At 38.1% G+C, this 18,706-nt stretch overlaps 2 protein-coding genes across 2 annotated transcripts; one reads left to right on the forward strand and one right to left on the reverse strand.

The window, feature by feature from the left end:
* LOC109710185 (coatomer subunit gamma-2) lies at positions 243 to 8,814 on the forward strand. Its single transcript, XM_020232667.1, has 18 exons — positions 243 to 409; positions 767 to 864; positions 968 to 1,018; positions 1,119 to 1,232; positions 1,317 to 1,517; positions 1,604 to 1,705; positions 2,254 to 2,361; positions 2,430 to 2,663; positions 3,678 to 3,928; positions 4,034 to 4,205; positions 4,698 to 4,853; positions 4,949 to 4,999; positions 5,507 to 5,647; positions 5,729 to 5,929; positions 6,304 to 6,435; positions 6,538 to 6,711; positions 7,512 to 7,751; positions 8,218 to 8,814. Exons 1-18 carry the CDS (start codon positions 364 to 366, stop codon positions 8,410 to 8,412), a joined length of 2,667 nt encoding a protein of 888 aa, XP_020088256.1. The 5' UTR covers positions 243 to 363; the 3' UTR covers positions 8,413 to 8,814.
* Positions 9,964 to 15,468, reverse strand: LOC109712747 (pentatricopeptide repeat-containing protein At1g74900, mitochondrial-like). The gene is made up of 5 exons (XM_020236526.1): positions 15,436 to 15,468; positions 14,926 to 15,095; positions 14,354 to 14,593; positions 12,559 to 12,806; positions 9,964 to 12,500 (listed from the first exon to the last, which is right to left on the reverse strand). Exons 1-5 carry the CDS (start codon positions 15,466 to 15,468, stop codon positions 11,380 to 11,382), a joined length of 1,812 nt encoding a protein of 603 aa, XP_020092115.1. The 3' UTR covers positions 9,964 to 11,379.

Below are 18,706 nucleotides of genomic sequence, written 5' to 3' on the forward strand. Positions count from 1 at the left end.
AAGCCAATCCTATCCAAAGCTCAGGAACACTACACATATTTTTCATAAATTTTTTTTAGAAATCAAACCAAACCAAACCAAACCAAACCAAACAGCCGCTAACAATTAAAACCCCTGTAGAAAATGTTTCGGTTCATGGGTGATGACGTGGTGCACCAGTTCCGGGTAAAGAACCCCAGTCCCTACGCAGTGTGGAGTTTTATATCGTTCCTCTCCGCAACTCAACCCCCGCACCGAGGAGCCCTCGATCGCGCTCTCCCCTCGTCCCCCACCCCGTTCGTAGACCCTCTCCCCTCTCTCCTCTCCCCCTCTCCTCTCCCTCTTCTTCCCCCGATCTCCTCGGATCTCGCGGGTTCCGCAGCCATGGCGCAGCCCCTTGTGAAGAAGGACGACGATCGCGACGACGAAGGTCGGTTTCTTGCCCCTCTACCCCTCCAATTCCACGTCCTCTTCGTAGATCTCGGTTTCTCTAGCGTTTCCCCCGTGGATCCGCGTTTCCGCGGGGTTTTGATGCGTCCTTTGCTCGGAAATGGCCGAACGCGATCTAGATCCGCGGCGTTCGGATCTGATTTGTCGAAATTGGTCGGTTTATGTAGTGGATCTGGTGTGATCAGTGCGTTTCTAGTGTTGGAGCGATGGGATTAGGGCTTATTTTGATCGTTTCTTCTGCATTGTAGTTGATTGGTTCGGTAGATCTGGGTACTTACGAGATCTCGGTGGTAGGAATGTTGTGTGGAATTTGTTCTTATTTTGATATCTATTGCAGCGGATTACTCTCCATTTCTTGGAATTGAGAAGGGTGCGGTGCTCCAAGAGGCCCGAGTGTTCAATGATCCCCAGCTCGATGCAAGGAGATGCTCACAGGTCGGATTCGATAGCTTCATCTCTTAGTGTAGCATTGACCGATGCAATTTTATGCTTATTTGTATTCAAATATGTGTAATTTGGTAATTTAAAATACTCGCAGGTTATCACCAAGCTTTTGTATCTACTTAATCAAGGGGAGACCTTTACGAAGGTTAGATTCGAATTCAATTAATCTATTATTGACTAGTTTCTTCTTCCTGCTATTATTTTGCATTTATGAAGCCATTGTGGTGGTCTTTTGGAAATTCTAGGTTGAGGCGACCGAAGTTTTCTTTGCTGTAACTAAATTGTTCCAATCCAAGGATACTGGGCTTAGAAGGATGGTTTATCTAATGATCAAGGAGCTTTCTCCATCTGCTGATGAGGTTGGATAATCTCACCTTTTTATGCTTGGACAGGAGAATTCTTTAGATTGGGGAGGGAGTAAGCAGTTGGATATTTCTTTGTAGGTCATTATTGTCACCAGCTCGCTGATGAAAGACATGAATAGTAAGACCGATATGTACCGTGCCAATGCTATACGAGTTCTTTGCAGAATTACTGATGGTACTCTTCTTACCCAAATCGAGAGATACCTAAAGCAAGCGATTGTTGACAAGAACCCGGTTGTTGCTAGTGCTGCTTTAGTCAGCGGCATCCACTTACTTCAGGTAACTTTTTTCCCCCATCTCTCTTAAGCAAGTGAAGTATGGTTTAGTACATTGTGTTACTATGTGTTTTTCTCCAATATGTCTAGACAAATCCAGAAATTGTGAAAAGATGGAGCAATGAGGTTCAGGAGGCTATGCAATCAAGAGCTGCTCTTGTACAATTTCATGCTCTTGCTCTTCTTCACCAGGTTTGTGAATAATTGTTTGAGATTTTATTATATATTGATGTGTTGTTACCAAATGTCAAGCAGAGGATTCATCCTATTGTAGGAAAAATGCACTCGATTAGTAATATTTATTTGACTTGAGACATTATGATTATGGTCCTTCCACGACCTTGGAACTGAAGTAACTCTTCAGATCAAATCCTTTATATCGTGAGGTGCAGAAGATTAAAAAAAATCTGCTATGTTTAGTTGAAGTTATGTAACCTGATTCTACATGGTAGTTAGACACAGGGCACTCCAATTTTATATGTAATTTATTTTTTGTCAGAATAGTGGTAGTAGGTATGTGTGAACTGATTTTGAAACAAACCGCATCTAAATATAATCAAGTGCATTTAGTTTAATCTGTTTTTCTTCTATTGTAGAAAAATATCACCTAATAATAGTGAAGAAATATCTCGTGTTACCTTTTTTAAGTGATTACAGAAGGCTTAGTCAATTTCATTTAATAAACTTTTCTATAGTGTACCTCCATTATAGTTTCTTAAGTGTTCTCTTTTTGTTCACAGATTAGACAAAATGACCGCTTGGCTGTTAGCAAGCTGGTTACCAGTTTAACAAGGGGTTCAGTTCGCTCACCTCTCGCCCAATGCCTGCTCATTCGATATACTAGTCAGGTATGATCAACTGATTCTTCAAATGACTTACCTGAATAAATTTCTGAATCTCAAGGGGTATCTTGCAGGTCATTCGGGAGTCAAGCACGAACTCACAAACTGGGGAACGGCCCTTCTTTGATTATCTCGAATCTTGTCTGCGGCATAAAGCAGAAATGGTGATATTTGAGGCTGCGAGGGCAATAACGGAGCTAAGTGGTGTCACCAGTAGGGAGTTGACCCCTGCAATCACTGTGCTGCAGCTGTTCCTGAGTTCATCCAAGCCAGTCCTTAGATTTGCAGCTGTCCGCACACTCAATAAGGTTACTATTTCATCAATATTTAGCATTCAGCACTCTTTTTATTCAATAATTTATAGATCTGTAATATATAATATTTTTTGTAATGTGATCTTCTTTTTTTCCGTTTTGTCACACTCAATAAGATTATATTTTGGGTATGGTTATCCATAATATCTCTAAAACCATCTCCATTAGTTTTAGTGTTTGAAAACCTTATTTTTCTTCCTCACAAAGTTCTTCCTTACTGAAGACTCAGGATATTAACCAAACACTACATATGCCTTTTGAGTGTACCATATCTTTATTCTTCTTATATCTCTTGTAAAAATAATGTTGCCTTCCCTTTTTGCCCATTTACATATTGATGAGAGTTTGAAGAAAACCCTAGCGTGAAGGAAATGAATAAAAAGTTAGTCTGCCTAAGAGCACTTTGCGTAGTGGGAAGGAGCAAAGTTACCCAGTCAGACCCCATGTGTAGAGAGGCTGTTTCTATGGTTTCAACTCATGACACTGAGGTCTCAATGGGCAGGACCTTATTGCTAAGCCAAGTCTTTGCTTTCAAATCCTGGGACAAAAGTTGGATGCAAAAATGAGTGATTTTAACTCTCAAGTGCAGGCAGAATCTGAGAAATCTCTTTCTTTTACTACTCCGCCGCAGGCTTGTATTTTTTGGGAAACATCATAATCTTTCGGTCTCAGTGATCTATTGAAACAATTCGTTCTTTGTTTGACATACATATTGTCTGTTGATAAATAGGAGCCAATATGTATTTCTAGCTACTTCGACAAGTTCTTGCTGCGGCTGCTTTTGTCAGAATCATATTTATTGTTAAAATATAGCATGACTCTGCATTTGCAGCATATGGTGATAGTATTTCTGAATGTTTGATTAAGGTTGTTATCCTATAAGACTTTACATGGCCTGTATTCTTATAACTTTGCCTAATACTTCTTTCTAGTTGATACTTTCTAAACTAGCATGATAAGATCTCACTTACCCTTCATCATAGTTTAATTTGTTAAAACCTCTCGCAGGTTGCAATGACACATCCCCTGGCAGTTACAAATTGCAACATAGATATGGAAAGCTTAATTTCAGATCAGAACAGGAGCATTGCTACTCTTGCTATCACTACTCTTCTGAAGACAGGCAATGAATCTAGTGTAGATCGCTTGATGAAACAGATAACCAACTTTATGGCTGATATTGCAGACGAGTTCAAGATTGTTGTTGTTGATGCAATACGATCTTTGTGCCTGAAGTTCCCTCTCAAATATCGTTCGTTGTAAGTGAAGTGGCCTATGATTTTCTTTTTTGAATCTGCAGTTCTGCACTTGTGTTTAAATTTTAGTTTAACATGGAATGTTTATTTTGTTTATGTGCTGGGCAGGATGAATTTCTTAAGCAATATTCTGAGAGAAGAAGGGGGTTTCGAATATAAGAAAGCAATTGTTGATTCAATTGTTACTCTTATTAGAGATATACCGGATGCCAAGGAAAGCGGTTTATTTCACCTTTGTGAATTCATTGAGGATTGTGAATTCACGTATCTTTCTTCTCAGGTAATTACTTTGTATCTTGTCAGATCTGGACGTTAGTTAGTCATTCGTAGATTATCTTTTTCATAATAAGCTACTTCGCTCATCCAAATAATTGGAGATGGCCAAGTTTTTCTTGATCGGCTGATATTTCGAGTTAATAAATATGCTGGTGTGAATACAGTTTATATTCTGTTTAAAAATACTTAGTATCTCATGATAATTTTTGGCCTTGAAATTTATTAAATTGGATGTGCCGGCTGATGAACTCTATCGTTGCTATTGGTAGCTAGGATGCGAGCAATTGTTGTTCACCGTTGATTCCATTGCATAGGATCTGGGTTAAAAAACAAAAAAAGTATGGAAGTTTCACTAAGCAAGGCCTTTGTTGTAGCTATTGCATTCTGGTCCAAATTTTCTTTTATTGCGTTCTTACTGCTAATATTCTGAATGTTTGTCCTGTAATGATTATGTACTTGTTTTAAAGCACAGAATGATTTTTGTTGTTATTATTAGATACTTCACTTTTTGGGGAATGAAGGCCCGAAGACATCAGACCCCAGCAAATACATAAGGTACATTTATAATCGCGTGATACTTGAAAATGCCACTGTCCGTGCTAGTGCTGTAAGTACGTTGGCAAAGTTTGGAGCAATGGTCGACTCACTGAAGGTATGCAATATTTATGTCTGTACATATGTATTTTTCTTAATATTCTTCTATTATTATTATGCATTATCTCAACTATGGTGCTCTATCTTCTGCAGCCTCGCATATTTGTTCTTTTACGGCGTTGCCTGTTCGATACCGATGATGAGGTGAGATAAGTTATGAGCTTATTAAGCTTGCATGAGGGGATATATATTTGGAACTCTTAGCAAATATGGGATGATCCATAGCTCCCTTCGCCAAATGTGGCATCCCACTAGTGGAGGAGATACTATATGCAATAAGGGAGTTGGATGTCATCTTATTGCTTGCAGAAAGCAGAAAATAACATGCTGCCATCTTGACTTAGAAGTTCAGTAGAATGCGTTCTCTTCTTTTTCTACGTCAAGCTTTTCTCTTTTAGAAGAAATTCCAACATGTCCGCTAGATGGATTTACTCTCTCTCTCTCTCTCTATATATATATTGACATATGTAGCTTACAGAAGTATTTATGCGTCAGAGAGACAGACTAGACCTCTTTGTAACACTTATGGCCATTTATCAGTATAGATGGTTTGTTGGACTGGCTAAATCATGTCAGGACGCTTGCATTTCTTTGGCAAGTAGCAGGTTAATAACAAGTCATCTTAATTATCTTTGCTTTGCTTTCTTATAGGTTCGTGATCGTGCAACACTTTATCTCAAAGTGCTCGGTGGTGAGGTCACAGTTGGTGAAACTGAGACGGATGCAAATGACTTTCTTTTTGGTTCTTTTGACGTTCCACTTGTCAACTTGGAAACAAGCCTGCGGAACTATGTATGCTTGGATTACTATTTTGTATTTCTGTCTTATGTGATTATGCCATTGGCTTATTAATATTTAGCTAATGTTTTCCAGGAAGCTTCCGAAGAACCTTTTGACATTAATTCTGTGCCAAAGGAAATCAAGTCACAGCCTCTTGCCGAGAAAAAGGCTCCGGGTAAAAAGCCTACTACTGGCTTGGGAGCTCCTTCCAATGGTCCTGTTTCAGCTGTTGATGCATACGAGAGGCTGCTCTCATCCATTCCTGAGTTTGCTGGCTTTGGAGCTCTATTCAAGGTTTTGAAAAAAAGGATTACTATTCCTGCATAATCTAAGTTTCATCTGCTCTCTTCACTAACCTGATAAATTACATATGTTCATATTCCCCTTCAGAAAAACATTATCTAATACAAAAGCAACTTCGTCCATTAATTGGATGACTCCCCAGTTTAAGATAAATGTATTATTGCAAGAAAATTGCAGTTTGTAGGGACTATATATGAGGATTCAGATTTTACTGGGTTATANATATATATATATATATATATATATATATATATATATATATATATATATATATGGAAATATGAGGTGTTTGTATGCGGGAATGCCTCAGTAAGAGTATATGATTATTTGATTAATCTCCTTTTTTGTTTTACCTTTTTTCTCAGTCATCTGCTCCAGTGGAGTTGACAGAGGCTGAGACTGAATATGCAGTTAATGTCGTGAAGCACATCTATGATGGGCATGTTGTATTCCAATACAATTGTACAAATACAATACCCGAGCAGCTACTCGAAAATGTAATGATCTCTTCATGAAGATTATTTAGTATTTTTCTCCAATTAAGTGGCACTATTTCTGAAATCAGTTTTATTTTATTTTAATTTTTTTTCTTTCCCTAGGTAACTGTTTTCGTTGATGCCTCGGAAGCTGAAGAATTCGCAGAAGTTGCATCAAAGCCTTTAAGAAGCTTACCTTATGATACACCTGGACAAACTTTCGTGGCTTTTGAAAAGCCAGAAGGTGGTCCTGCTACTGGGAAGTTCTCTAATATATTGAAGTTTATTGTTAAAGAGGTATACTTGCTGTTATTTCTAGTCTCTGAGAACTCACCAACTGATTCTTCAGTTTAGTAGGTATAATATATTCTTATCTTAATGCTAATTATGGTGGGGCAGAGGGGTTTATGCCTTCTGAAGCTTCCTCTATAATAAGATGGGCTTTCAATTGGATCAAACTACTCATACTTCACATTATTTTATGTACAAGTAGTTACTCTCTGTATCAGTCGGTTTGTCTTTGTATTTGAATTAAGCAGCAACGAATTATTGTCTGTGATACAACAGTAACTTATAACTACACATTATTCTCTTAGTATTATGATATGTTTTTGGAATATTAGGATTCATAATTGAGCAGATCTAAGAACCTGACCTTGATTACATACTACATGTATTGTGAAAAGATATTTGTATCGGTTGGTCGTCGGAACCCTCCTTGCCACTATCACACATTGAGTTAAAAAGTATATTGTTGCCAGAATTGAACAAGGGCTGCTGGTTTCTATCAAGTCTTAGCTACTTGCAATATCTATTTTATAGATGAGCTTCATCCTCTCTATATGAGCAAATATAATCCATACACATTAATTGAGATAGTCCAAGGATCTCTAAACCAGATTCAAGACTACAGCAACATGAGAGCGGCAACATCTCTGGATTGAATTTCGTTTTATTTACTTGGAAGTTGATGCAAAATACATCTTGTTATAAACGCTGGTCATATCCACTGAATATAGCGACTTATTTACTAAATAAAATATGTAAGATCATTTGAATAGCCATTTCAACTATCATGATTCCATGCGTGCTTTCAGGTTGATACATCCACGGGAGAAGCTGAGGACGAAGGCGTTGAAGACGAGTACCAGCTAGAGGACCTCGAGATCGTCCCTGGAGATTACATGCGGAAGGTGCCAGTGGCCAACTTCAAGAATGCTTGGGAAAGCATGGGCCCAGAAAATGAGCAGGTCGACGAGTACGCACTTGGCGTAAGGGAGAGCCTGGCCGAGGCCGTGAGTGCTGTCATCAACATTCTTGGCATGCAACCGTGCGAGGTCAGTAGGCTTTTTATGTAGTCGATTGCCTATGCCAGTGAAGGTTACCATTTTGGGTTTTTTTATTTTCTAAATTGAGATAAAGTCATCTTTTCTATATTAGTCGCTATTTAATATTTCAAATACAATTCATATTACCATGTGACTTCATCGATCTTTTATGCAGATTTTTTCAAATGTTGACTAAATAATTAACTGGGGGGAAGTTTATAGTGGTGTAGCTGCTGTTACCGGTCTCCACTATAAATTTTATCGACTCTGTTAGTTTAAAGTGGTTTAATAAGTCACAATGATTCATTCGTAAAGTAGGCCCTACGAGGGAACCAGAATAGCAACTTTAAATGATGAGGTCATTACATGGAAGCGGGCTAATCCACGGGGATCCTTCAATTCTGCAGATAATTAAATTTCACCTTGAAACCATTTCTAATCTGGCACTTTAAAAAAACATGGTTTAATGGCGCAGGGAACTGAAGTGGTGCCGAGCAATTCGAGGTCGCACACTTGCCTTCTGTCCGGTGTCTACATCGGCAATGTGAAAGTCCTGGCAAGGCTGTCTTTCGGGATCAGCGGGCCCAAGGAGGTCGCGATGAAGCTCGTGGTGAGATCGGAGGATCCGGACGTCACCGCCAGAATCCACCAAATTGTCATCGAGAGTTAACAACGGAGAGTTAAATGTCTCCCGATCTTCTTCTTTCTTTCCCCCAGCGGGAACTTAAAGCAGTAGATGAAGGGCTCCCTTTCTGTCTCTCTCTCTCTCATTTAATTACTTTTCACTCGATAGTTAAGAAAAACAGCTCTTGTAAGTTTTGAGAGAAGACCTTTTGCTTCAAGTTGGGTGAGAGGATGTTTCTGGTGTTCAGAAATTATACCTAGTGAGATAATTCGTTTTACTTGAAGACTCTTTTGGCATTTTTTTTTTTTTTTTTTCATTTTAGTTTTTATCTTTATTTTTATAGTAGAATATTGTGAACAATCTTGTTAAGACTTTAATTGCTCTAGATTGTTATTCTTTATTCAGAGGAGCAGTAAAATCTCTCCTGCACTTTGTTGTGATAAATAATTTATATGCATGTTGCTGTGTGATGTAATCGTTGTAATTTAACTACGGTAGGTCCCTGTCTGGGACTTTTTTCACACGTTTTCCTTTTCGGTGGTATGGGGCGCTAGCTGGAAACCGCATTACTCTGGATGAATATTTTGTTTTGTTTCAAATTTAAGATGTTTGAATCACTCTGAATTTCTCTGGGTTTTCCAAAGAAGTATCACATTTTTAGATAAAGAAAGAAAGTTCGAGAGAGAGAGAGAGAGAGAGTCGAATAGGGCTAGGGGCCAATTCGGTAGTGAGAGCTACGCAACGTTGTTGTGGTCACAAAAAAAAAAGAGTCTGCATTGTATATTTGTATGTAATGTATTCTCTCCTCAATCTCAAAGAGATTCTTAAACTGAATAACAAAGATTTGAGCGGGGATGGAAACCACTAAATTTCTGTTTGCCAAAACCTAAATGGTATTTCCAAACAAGAACATATTGGAAACTCTCTATCTTTTGATTGTGGGATTTAATAGCAACAGTTTAAAAGTTTGAATAAAAATTACTAAAAATTACTACAAATTAAAGTTGAGGCCTCGGAGTTTTGAGGACCAAAAGTGTAATTTACCCTTCTAGTTTTTTTTTTTATTTTTTATTCTTAGTTCTTTGTTTGGTACCTAAAGAGATTTGATGGTATTTTTCATAACGCAAATGAATCTTATTCAATTTCCATGATACGTAGTCATATTTGGCGAGAATTTATTTTCTATTGATGGTACTCAATAGATTATTCCGAAATACCACTTTAAAATAGTTATATCTTCTTTGGCATCGAATAAAACAAAAAATAATCACATGGACATGATTTTTTAATCTTTCATCAAAATAACTAAATAAAATAGAATTGAATTTAAATTTATTCCAAACCGAAGAATTTATTGAGCAAATTCAACTGAATTCTTGTCAAGATTTCTTTGAATTCTATCTCAGATTTGGTGCTAAACTAAACAGTATAAGAGATATTAATGCATGGAGGTAATTGAATCAGCAACTGTGGAGCAAGATAAATAGCACACAAATTATTGAGCAATATAAATGCAAAAAAAAAAAACCAATTGTTGTCTGGGCAGTGATAAAGTTTCACCACATTCTCTCACAGTAGCTTAAAGATTGATAATCGAAAGTCGAAAGTAGAGCTAACAAAATAGCATAAGAAATATAACAGTACACTTACATTTATGTTCAAATAAACTACCATTATTTCCAATATATTTTTGTTGTCAAAAACACAGAAAATTTATTTCTAGCGCAAGTGGCAAAGGACTTAGTGGTTGGTATCCAAGCTCTCGAGTTCGAATCCTAATTGATTCACATTTTCAGCTAAGTTTATTTTTTATTGAAATAAGCGAAGCGGGTAGCATGCTACCTATCTCTCAAAAAAAAAACCACAGAAATTTTGCAAGCATAGGCTTATTCTAGCTTTATCTGCATCCTCTAGAGTTTCTTATATAGAGTTTACATACGTACATGTTTAAAGAGGTCACTATTTCTATATTTACATTCGTATTGCGAATAACAAATAATCAATCATAGTTCCATTGATCAAAACAGAAAGAAAGAAGTCAAATACCTGTTTGGCCAAGCTTTACCATGTAACCATTTGAAGCTTTTGCTGCGGCAAGAAGCTGATTCAACTTTTAGCCAAAACTGAAACTTTAATTTGAAACTACTACAGTTGACTATTCAGAGGACCCTAACAAAGCATCTATTATGGCTTCTTCGAGCAGGAGAGCTCTTGCTCCGTAATCTTAATTCTTAATCAAATCATAATCTCCCTAAGCAGGGATCCGCTTTTATCCCGCAACATCAACATCAATAACTCACTCTGGAGTACCTGGCCAAATTTCAGCATCATTGAGTTTCTATTGTCGTAAGAAGATGGATGAGCTTTCTACTCAAAACTGAAGCTCTACTGGCGAAGCTTCTGCTGCAGAAACCTGTTCACAGGATTCTAATAAATAGTTCATTATCGCCTTTTCAAATAACTCTACTTAAATAATACTTTCTTCAATGCACCCCCGATATGTTCTCCACCCTACTAAACCTACCACATTCGTATTGTGATCTTCCTCTGCAACGTCTGCAACCTATCCCGCAACCATAACAATTCCATCGCAAACTCCTGATTTACCCATTAACCATCTTATTAAGCATAAACCTCCTCGGCAACAAGCCCTCTCCACTGTCTCTCTCACCATTTTCCCAACTACCACCATGTCCTGCCACCTATTCCTCACAAACATTGCTCCAACAATTATCCCATACATATCCCAGTTTATTAACGTTCTTTCAACTAGCTTTACTCAACCAGTACTTTTTCTTTAAGCTCTCCATCCTTGTAAACCAATCGCATTCGTATACTCGTCTCTCCTCTCAAGCATCTGCAACTAGCCTCTAACCACAAACAACTCACTCGCATACTCCTGATTGCTCATCCCTATCAATAGATTAAGTACTTTTTCAGACATTTTCAGGTAGCTCTACTCAATCAGTACTTCTACTATATGAACCTACACCCTAATACACAACATTTCATTCATATCCTGATCTCCCTTCGCAAACGTCCGCACTTATCCTGCAACCGCAACAACTCCCTTGCAAAATCCTGATTCCCCGTAACCAACAAACCATTAACCACCTTATTAAACATAAACCTCCGCGGCAAAAACCCTCTCTCCACCATCTCCCTCACCATTTTCCCAGCCACCACCATGTCCTCCCCCCTCTTCCTCACAAACATTGCACTTATAATTACATTATACGTATCCAAATTCGGCAAGCAAGCGCCTCTCACGCCCATTTTATCAAACATCTCCAGCCCCTTCTCAATCTCCCCCTCCTCGAAGTAGCACCGCATGATAATATTATGCGTCTGCACATTGGGCCCACACCCATCGCGCCGCATCTGGTCCACGAACCCCAGAGCCCGGTCGAACTCCGCCGCGTGGCAGAGCCCCCGTATAATAACATTATAGGTGGTCGAATTCGGGGTGTAACCTCTACTGAGCATTTCGTCGAACACCGCGAGGGCGTCGTCGACGGTGCCCTTTTTGCATATTACCTGGATGAGCGCGTTGTACGCGGCAACGTTGGGGAGGACGCCTCGTTGCGGCATTTCGTCGAGCACCTCTCGGGCCCTTCGGAGTTCGCCGCCGAGCCCCAATCCGTGGAGCACGGTGGTGTAGGAGACCACGTCGGGGGCGCAAACCGGGTCCGTTTTGGATCGCCGCTTCATCTGGGCGAAGAAGTCGAGGGCTTGGCGGGTTTGGCCAGCGCGGAAGAGGCCGTGGAGGAGGATGTTGTAGGTGGTCTTCGTGGGGATGACCCCGGAGGCGACCATGTCGCGGAGGAGGTCTAGGGCTTGGGAGGTGCGCTTGAGGCGGCACCAGCCCTCGGCGAGGATGTTGTAGGTGGCGGCGTCGGGGGGGAAGCGGTGCTTTAGGGTTTTGAAGAGGGAGGTGGCCTTGTGGACGCGGCGGGACTTGGAGAGGGCGTCGAGGAGGGAGTTGAAGGTGCGGGGGGTGTGGAGGGAGGAGGGGGAGGAGAGGAAGAGGCGAACGGCGCGATCGGGCTTACCGGAGAGGACGAGGCGCTCGGCAAGGAGGGAGAAGGTGCGGGGGGAGGGGGCGAGGCGGGGGGGGNGAAAAATAATATATTCTACAAAATTGTTTAAAACTATTTAAAACCTAATTATTTATAGAGATTATGAGGAGGCGGCGGCGGAGGAGGAGGAGGGAGTGGACGCGGCGGCGGTCGCGGAGGCGCGCGGCGAGGTCGAGGGCGAGGTCGAAGGTGGAGGCGGAGGGAGCGAGGTCGCCATGGCCATGGCGACGGGGGAGGTGGAGGAGGGAGCGGAAGAAGAGGAGGGCGCGGGGGGCGTGGTCCCAGAGGCGCTTGAGGACGGCGTCGGCGAGGGAGGCGGGGAACGAGGGGGAGAGGTTCGAGAGCGCGAGGGCGAGGCGTCTAGTGTTAGGGTTTTGGGGGAGGAGGAGGGAGATGGTGGAGTAGGAGGGGTTTTATCGACTGGGAGGGGCATTTCGTCGAACACGTATACGGAGCGAGAATGCGGGGAGATAAACTCGGAGTGAGAGAGGGAGAGATGGTGGATTTGCATGGACCCGGTCCATCCTTACGTATCCCGAGCACCGTTGCCTGAATAACTTTCATGCGGAATTCAAATTCAAAATGAAACTTTAAAATTAAATAGCAATATACCAATTCATATTTAAATCAAATTTCTAGAATTAAAAATTGAACGTAGTATGAAAATTAATTTTGCATTGTTATCAAACTAAAATTGAAAATTTTATTGTTAGTTCGAATCCACTGTAAAAATTTACAAGTTGCATAAAATTTGAATTTAAATCTAAGCACAAGTTGAACCTAAAAAGTACATTGTAATTTGAATTCAAAATTTAAATTTATAGATCAAATTCAAGTGTGACTGCATTTAAAATTTAGTTTAGGTTTAAATTAAAATATTTATTCAATATCAAATTAAAAAATAAACTTATATTTTACTTTAGAAATAAAGCTAAATTAAAAATTAGATGTACAATACAAAATATAATAAGTTTGGATATTTTCCGAGTCTAATTTCTTTCGAATATAATATTTTTCAATTCGACCTTCTAAGCTGGATTGGAAATTAGAAAAAGCGTGAAAGAGGAATTAAATTCTCATTCTATTAGAAAATAAGAGACGTAACGAGATTCTTACGTACCAAACACTAATATTCATCTATTTCAATTTTCATTACAGAGTAAGAAAAAGTCAAAAAAATAACTTTAATTCTAAGAAATTCATTGAATGCCAAAATTATTGAACAAGTTTTGACCAATAATTACGCTAATAGAATTAGTTCACACAACTTAGCAAATGACATGTGATTGAGAGTACAAAATAAGTTGAGAAAAATGAATTAATGCATGCTATCCTTGTTGTCATCAAAGAGTCAAAAACACACAGAAACATTTGCTCTGTTACATTACTCCAGTCTCAAGAAATCAAATGTATATAATATTTTTTACACACGTATACAAATTCACACCTATAATAATTAGAAAATAAAGAACATGCTGCACTATGGCTAGCTTATTTCTCAAAAGCATATCAAGATCTCGGCAAACATACGTACATATAGACACACGCAATCAAGCACACATGCATGTGCGTACACACAAATACATAATTCAATATTTAGAGAGAGAGAGAGAGAGAGAGAGAGAGAGAGAGAGGGTTTACCTAGCATATGGACATCGGAGCAGAGTTGTTTTTTTGAGAAAGAGGTAGCGAGCTATCTGGTTCATTCATCAAGCAAAATGAACTAAGCGTACATGATGGAAGCAGCTATGGCCTCCTAAGGAACAGTAAAAAGGAGAAAATGAACAAAAAAGGAAAAATAAAAAAATACAAAAATAAGAGAACAAATAGAGAAATACAAAAGTGAGAGAACAGGAAGAGAAAGGAAGGGATCACAGGTCGTTTCCGACGATCATCAAGGTAAGAACGTCCAGTCGTTTGTCAAGGTATGGACGCGCTCAAGAGCTCTAGTAGCATTGGGGCGGTACTCGCGGAAGATAGTGTTGTTGCGTTCCGTCCAAATGACCCACCAGGTTGCTGCCAAAATGGTTAGACATCTTATTCTCCTCGTTGCGTCGGGGATGCTAGAAGTATTTGCCCAAAGACTTCGCACATCACTCTGTCCCGAGTCAGTTGGGTCTAAGCTTCCATCACAGAAAAAGAGGTATCTGACGAATACACAGTTGCAGAAGAGATGGTCACAACTTTCTGAGAATGTAGTGCAGAAAACGCAATGCTGGTCCACGGGGCAGCCTTGGCAAATCAGTCTGTTGGTAATAAGTAGTCTTTTGCGGAGCAGGATCCAAATGAAGATTTTGATTTTGACCGGAGTTCGTAAACCCCATAAGTGTACATACGTCGTGTCTCTCTCTCCTGCGTCGGTAATGAAGTTATACATCGGAGCAGGGTTGTGCTTCATAAATATGTAGCTTTCATACGCTTCCTATAATAAGGACAATGTTTTGGGTTGAAGAGAGAAGAGTGGTGGTTGGATTCTAACCCATCCCACCAATTATTCTCGCAGCAAATCTTCACAGCTCTCATTGAACAAGCGTCGGACCGGCCGAAAAGAGGAAGTTTTTTCAGATTGAAACACCCTATAATCTTGATCTCTTCCAGCGACGGAGCATAAATGTTTAGCTCGTATATGTGCTGTAGCTTCAGAAGCTCCTGCAGATGGATGGACCTCAGTTTCGGAAGTCGATTTGGACCAGCTTCTTTTTCATCTTCATTATTATCATCATCAGATTTGAAAATTGCCGTTAAATCGCCGCAATAACTAATGTTTATTGTTTCTATTAGATGTGACTCGAAATCTACTATCGATTCAGGTTCGGATTTACGACTCGCCGACAGCTTCGCGGTGCGACCAATTTGGAAAAGAAAATTATGGAGGAAAAATGAATGTCTGTGGTGGGTAGTGGAGGGCTCGGGCCGACAATATTTGTTGGATATATTATTATTATTGGATATTTTGTTATAATATAATCCAAATAATATGTTCACATACAAGTCCAATAAGTGAAAGCGTATTAAGACCCATATCTCTGGAGCCCAATAGCTTATTTATTAAAATCTAGGGTTTCCTACGCTGGAGGTAACACTATTGAGCGTTCCAAACTTGACGTCTCTTGGTGTAATACTTTAAGCACCTAAAAACCCTAACCTCCAACAATATTGACCCAATTTTAACTAAACTCAGATTATTCACTCAGCTTATATATATATATATATATATAATAGTGTAAAGACTCTATAATCTATCGAAAAATTATATGAGGATTTAATTTTTTTAATTTTTGCTTTTGATAAAAATTGTAATGTTGTACGATATGCGGTCTTACCATATAATTTATATATACTCTTTAGGAATTGGTGTTACAAAGAATAATAAAAATATTATCAAGATATAAAAACATAATAGGGATTGATCTAAAATAAAAATAAAGCATCTACTATATATATATAGTATAATATATATTATAGTATTATATATATATATATACTATATATATATGATGATCGTCTTATTCGAGCTTTTCTATCCTATAATAAACTCAAGCTCGATCGAAATGAATTATTCGAGCCCTTTTTTTTATTCAAACTGGCTGATTTAATTTGAGTCGAGCGTCGAGGCAGATGACCAAATATTCAGTAGTCGAATGCGAGCACGGATTGCTCATTTTGCCAGTCTAAGATAAGATAAATAATAAATTACTTCCAAAATAAGTTACAGATTAGAGTAATCCTCCTCTCTCTTTCTTCTCTCACAGTCTCTCATTATTTCTAATATATAATATAAGTATATAGAGTGAGGCTACTGATACTATGGGAAGCACTGAGCTTCTTGTAGCTTCAGCTCGGTTTCGATGTTGCAACTTTCGAAATCGTCGATCGTTCTGCGTTAAACTTGATCTAGTAGTCATTGATATACTAGAAAATAATTTTATATTTTCGATATTAATTTCATGCTAGTGACTACGAATGGGCATCAAAAATCAACAAATTTAATTGGCCGTGATTAAAACTATTTCAGTTTAACGATGTAAACATATCCCAATCACGTAAATTTTGATAGAATAATTTTTTATATTATATAAAAAGATCATATCTTTGATTTAAAATTTTAATGTCATAGTATATACATTTATAAGCTTTTTATTTTACGTTGATTTGAGCCCTCATTCCTAGGATAATTGATAATCGGTAAATTAAATTAATTTCTAGGTACTGTCGAATACTCTTAGGATAAGTTTAAGAAACGGAACCGTGAGATTTCGACAGTCGAAAACAATCGAAAAACCTGAATCCTGGAATCACGGAAGAGCTCGTGCTTTCCGATAGCATAGTACTCTCTATATATATTTATATATATGTGGAGAGAGAGAAAAAGAGTGCATTTGGCGTTTTTTTTTTTTCTTCTTTTTAACAATTTTTGTGTTGCGATAAATTTTATATATATATATATATTTTTTTTTTGGCTCCGACACCAACACGGAGATCGAGAAAGCGGAGAATTCCCGCGTCCGACCTGGTCGCTGTCGTTACTTCGCGCACTGACACCTACGAAATTACTTAAATGCCCTTACGAAACTAGATAGAGAGCAGCGAAAGCAGAGGGTATTTTCGTCATTTTAGCGTAGAGGTATTAACAAAAACTTAAGAAAAAGAAAAAAAAAGAAAAAATATATAAAAAGAATAAAAACTAGAAGAGGTGGTTTTGGCAGAGGTGTACTGGGACAGGAAAAAAAAAAAGAAAAGAAATTAGTTGGAAAAAATTGTTCTTTTATAACATTTATGTCATATAGAAGGGTATATATAACATGAGATAATAAAAATATTTATTAAAAGCAATATATAACTTTTATATTAAAATAATATTAAAAAATTATTTATATATATAAATCTTATACTCAATGATATTTTAAATAATAACTAGGGGTGTAGTATCCTCATATATATATATATATATATATATNTATATATATATATATAGTGTAGAACTACTATACTATCGAAAATATAGAGGATTTAATGTTTTTTAATTTTTGACTTTTTGATTAAAAATTGTATGGTTGGGACGATTGCGGTCTTCCATTAGATTTAATAATACTCTTAGGATTGAGTGGTCCCTACAAGATAATAAAAATATTAATCCAAAGATAAAAAACGATTAAAGGGATTGATCTAAAAATTAAAAAATCGAAAGCAGCTCTACTATATATATATATATATATATATATTCGATCTTTTCGAGCTTTTCGAGCCTAGTAATACTCAAGCTCGACTCGAAATGAATTTCGAGCCCTTTTTTTTATTCAAGCTCGGCTTATTTAATTTCGAGTCGAGCTCGAGCGAGCCAAATATCGAGTCGAATGCGAGCCGGCTTGCTCATTTGCCAGCTCTAAGATAAAGATAAATAAATAAAATTACCAAAATAGTACCAGAATAAGTAATCCTCTCTCTCTTCTCTCTCTCTCTCTCTCTCTCTCTCTATATATATATATATATATAGAGTGAGGCTACTATGCTTCTGGAAGCACGGAATCGATGTTGCGACTTTTGAATCGTCGATCGGTTCCGTTAAACTTGATCTAGAGTATTTGAAGTACTTAGAAAATAAATTTTATGATTTTTCGATATCATTTGCCTAGTGATCGAATGAACTATATATATATATAGAGTGAGGCTAGTATGCTTCTGGAAGCACGGAGCCTTCCGTGCTTCCAGGTCGTTTTTGATATTGTGACTTTCGAATCGTCGATCGGCTCCGTTAAACTCGATCTAAAGTATTCGAATTACCTAGAAAATAAATTTTGTAATTTTTCGATATCATTTGCCTAGTGAACAAAGGGGCTCAAAATCAATGGCTGAAAATAAAAATCTCACAAAACGTGATAATATGACATTAAAATTTTAGATCAAAGATATTGATCTTGTTTTATATAGTATAAAGAATTTTCTATCAAAATTTCAGGTGATTTGGATATTTCTACACCGTTAAACTTGCAAACGGCTCACCACGGCCATTAAAATTATTGATTTTGAGTCCTTCGATCACTAGGCAAATGATATTGAAAAATCATAAAATTTATTTTCTAAGTATTTCAAATACTCTAGATCAAGTTTAACGCAGCCGATCGAAAATTCGAAAGTTGCAACATCGAAAATGACCTGGAAGAATGGAAGGCTCCGTGCTTCCAGAAGCATAGTAGCCTCTCTCTCTCTCTCTCTCTCTCTCTCTCTCTCTCTCTCTCTCTCTCTCTATATATATATATATA

This window comes from Ananas comosus, linkage group 1 (genome assembly GCF_001540865.1).
Source record: "Ananas comosus cultivar F153 linkage group 1, ASM154086v1, whole genome shotgun sequence".
Lineage (NCBI taxonomy): Eukaryota > Viridiplantae > Streptophyta > Magnoliopsida > Poales > Bromeliaceae > Ananas > Ananas comosus.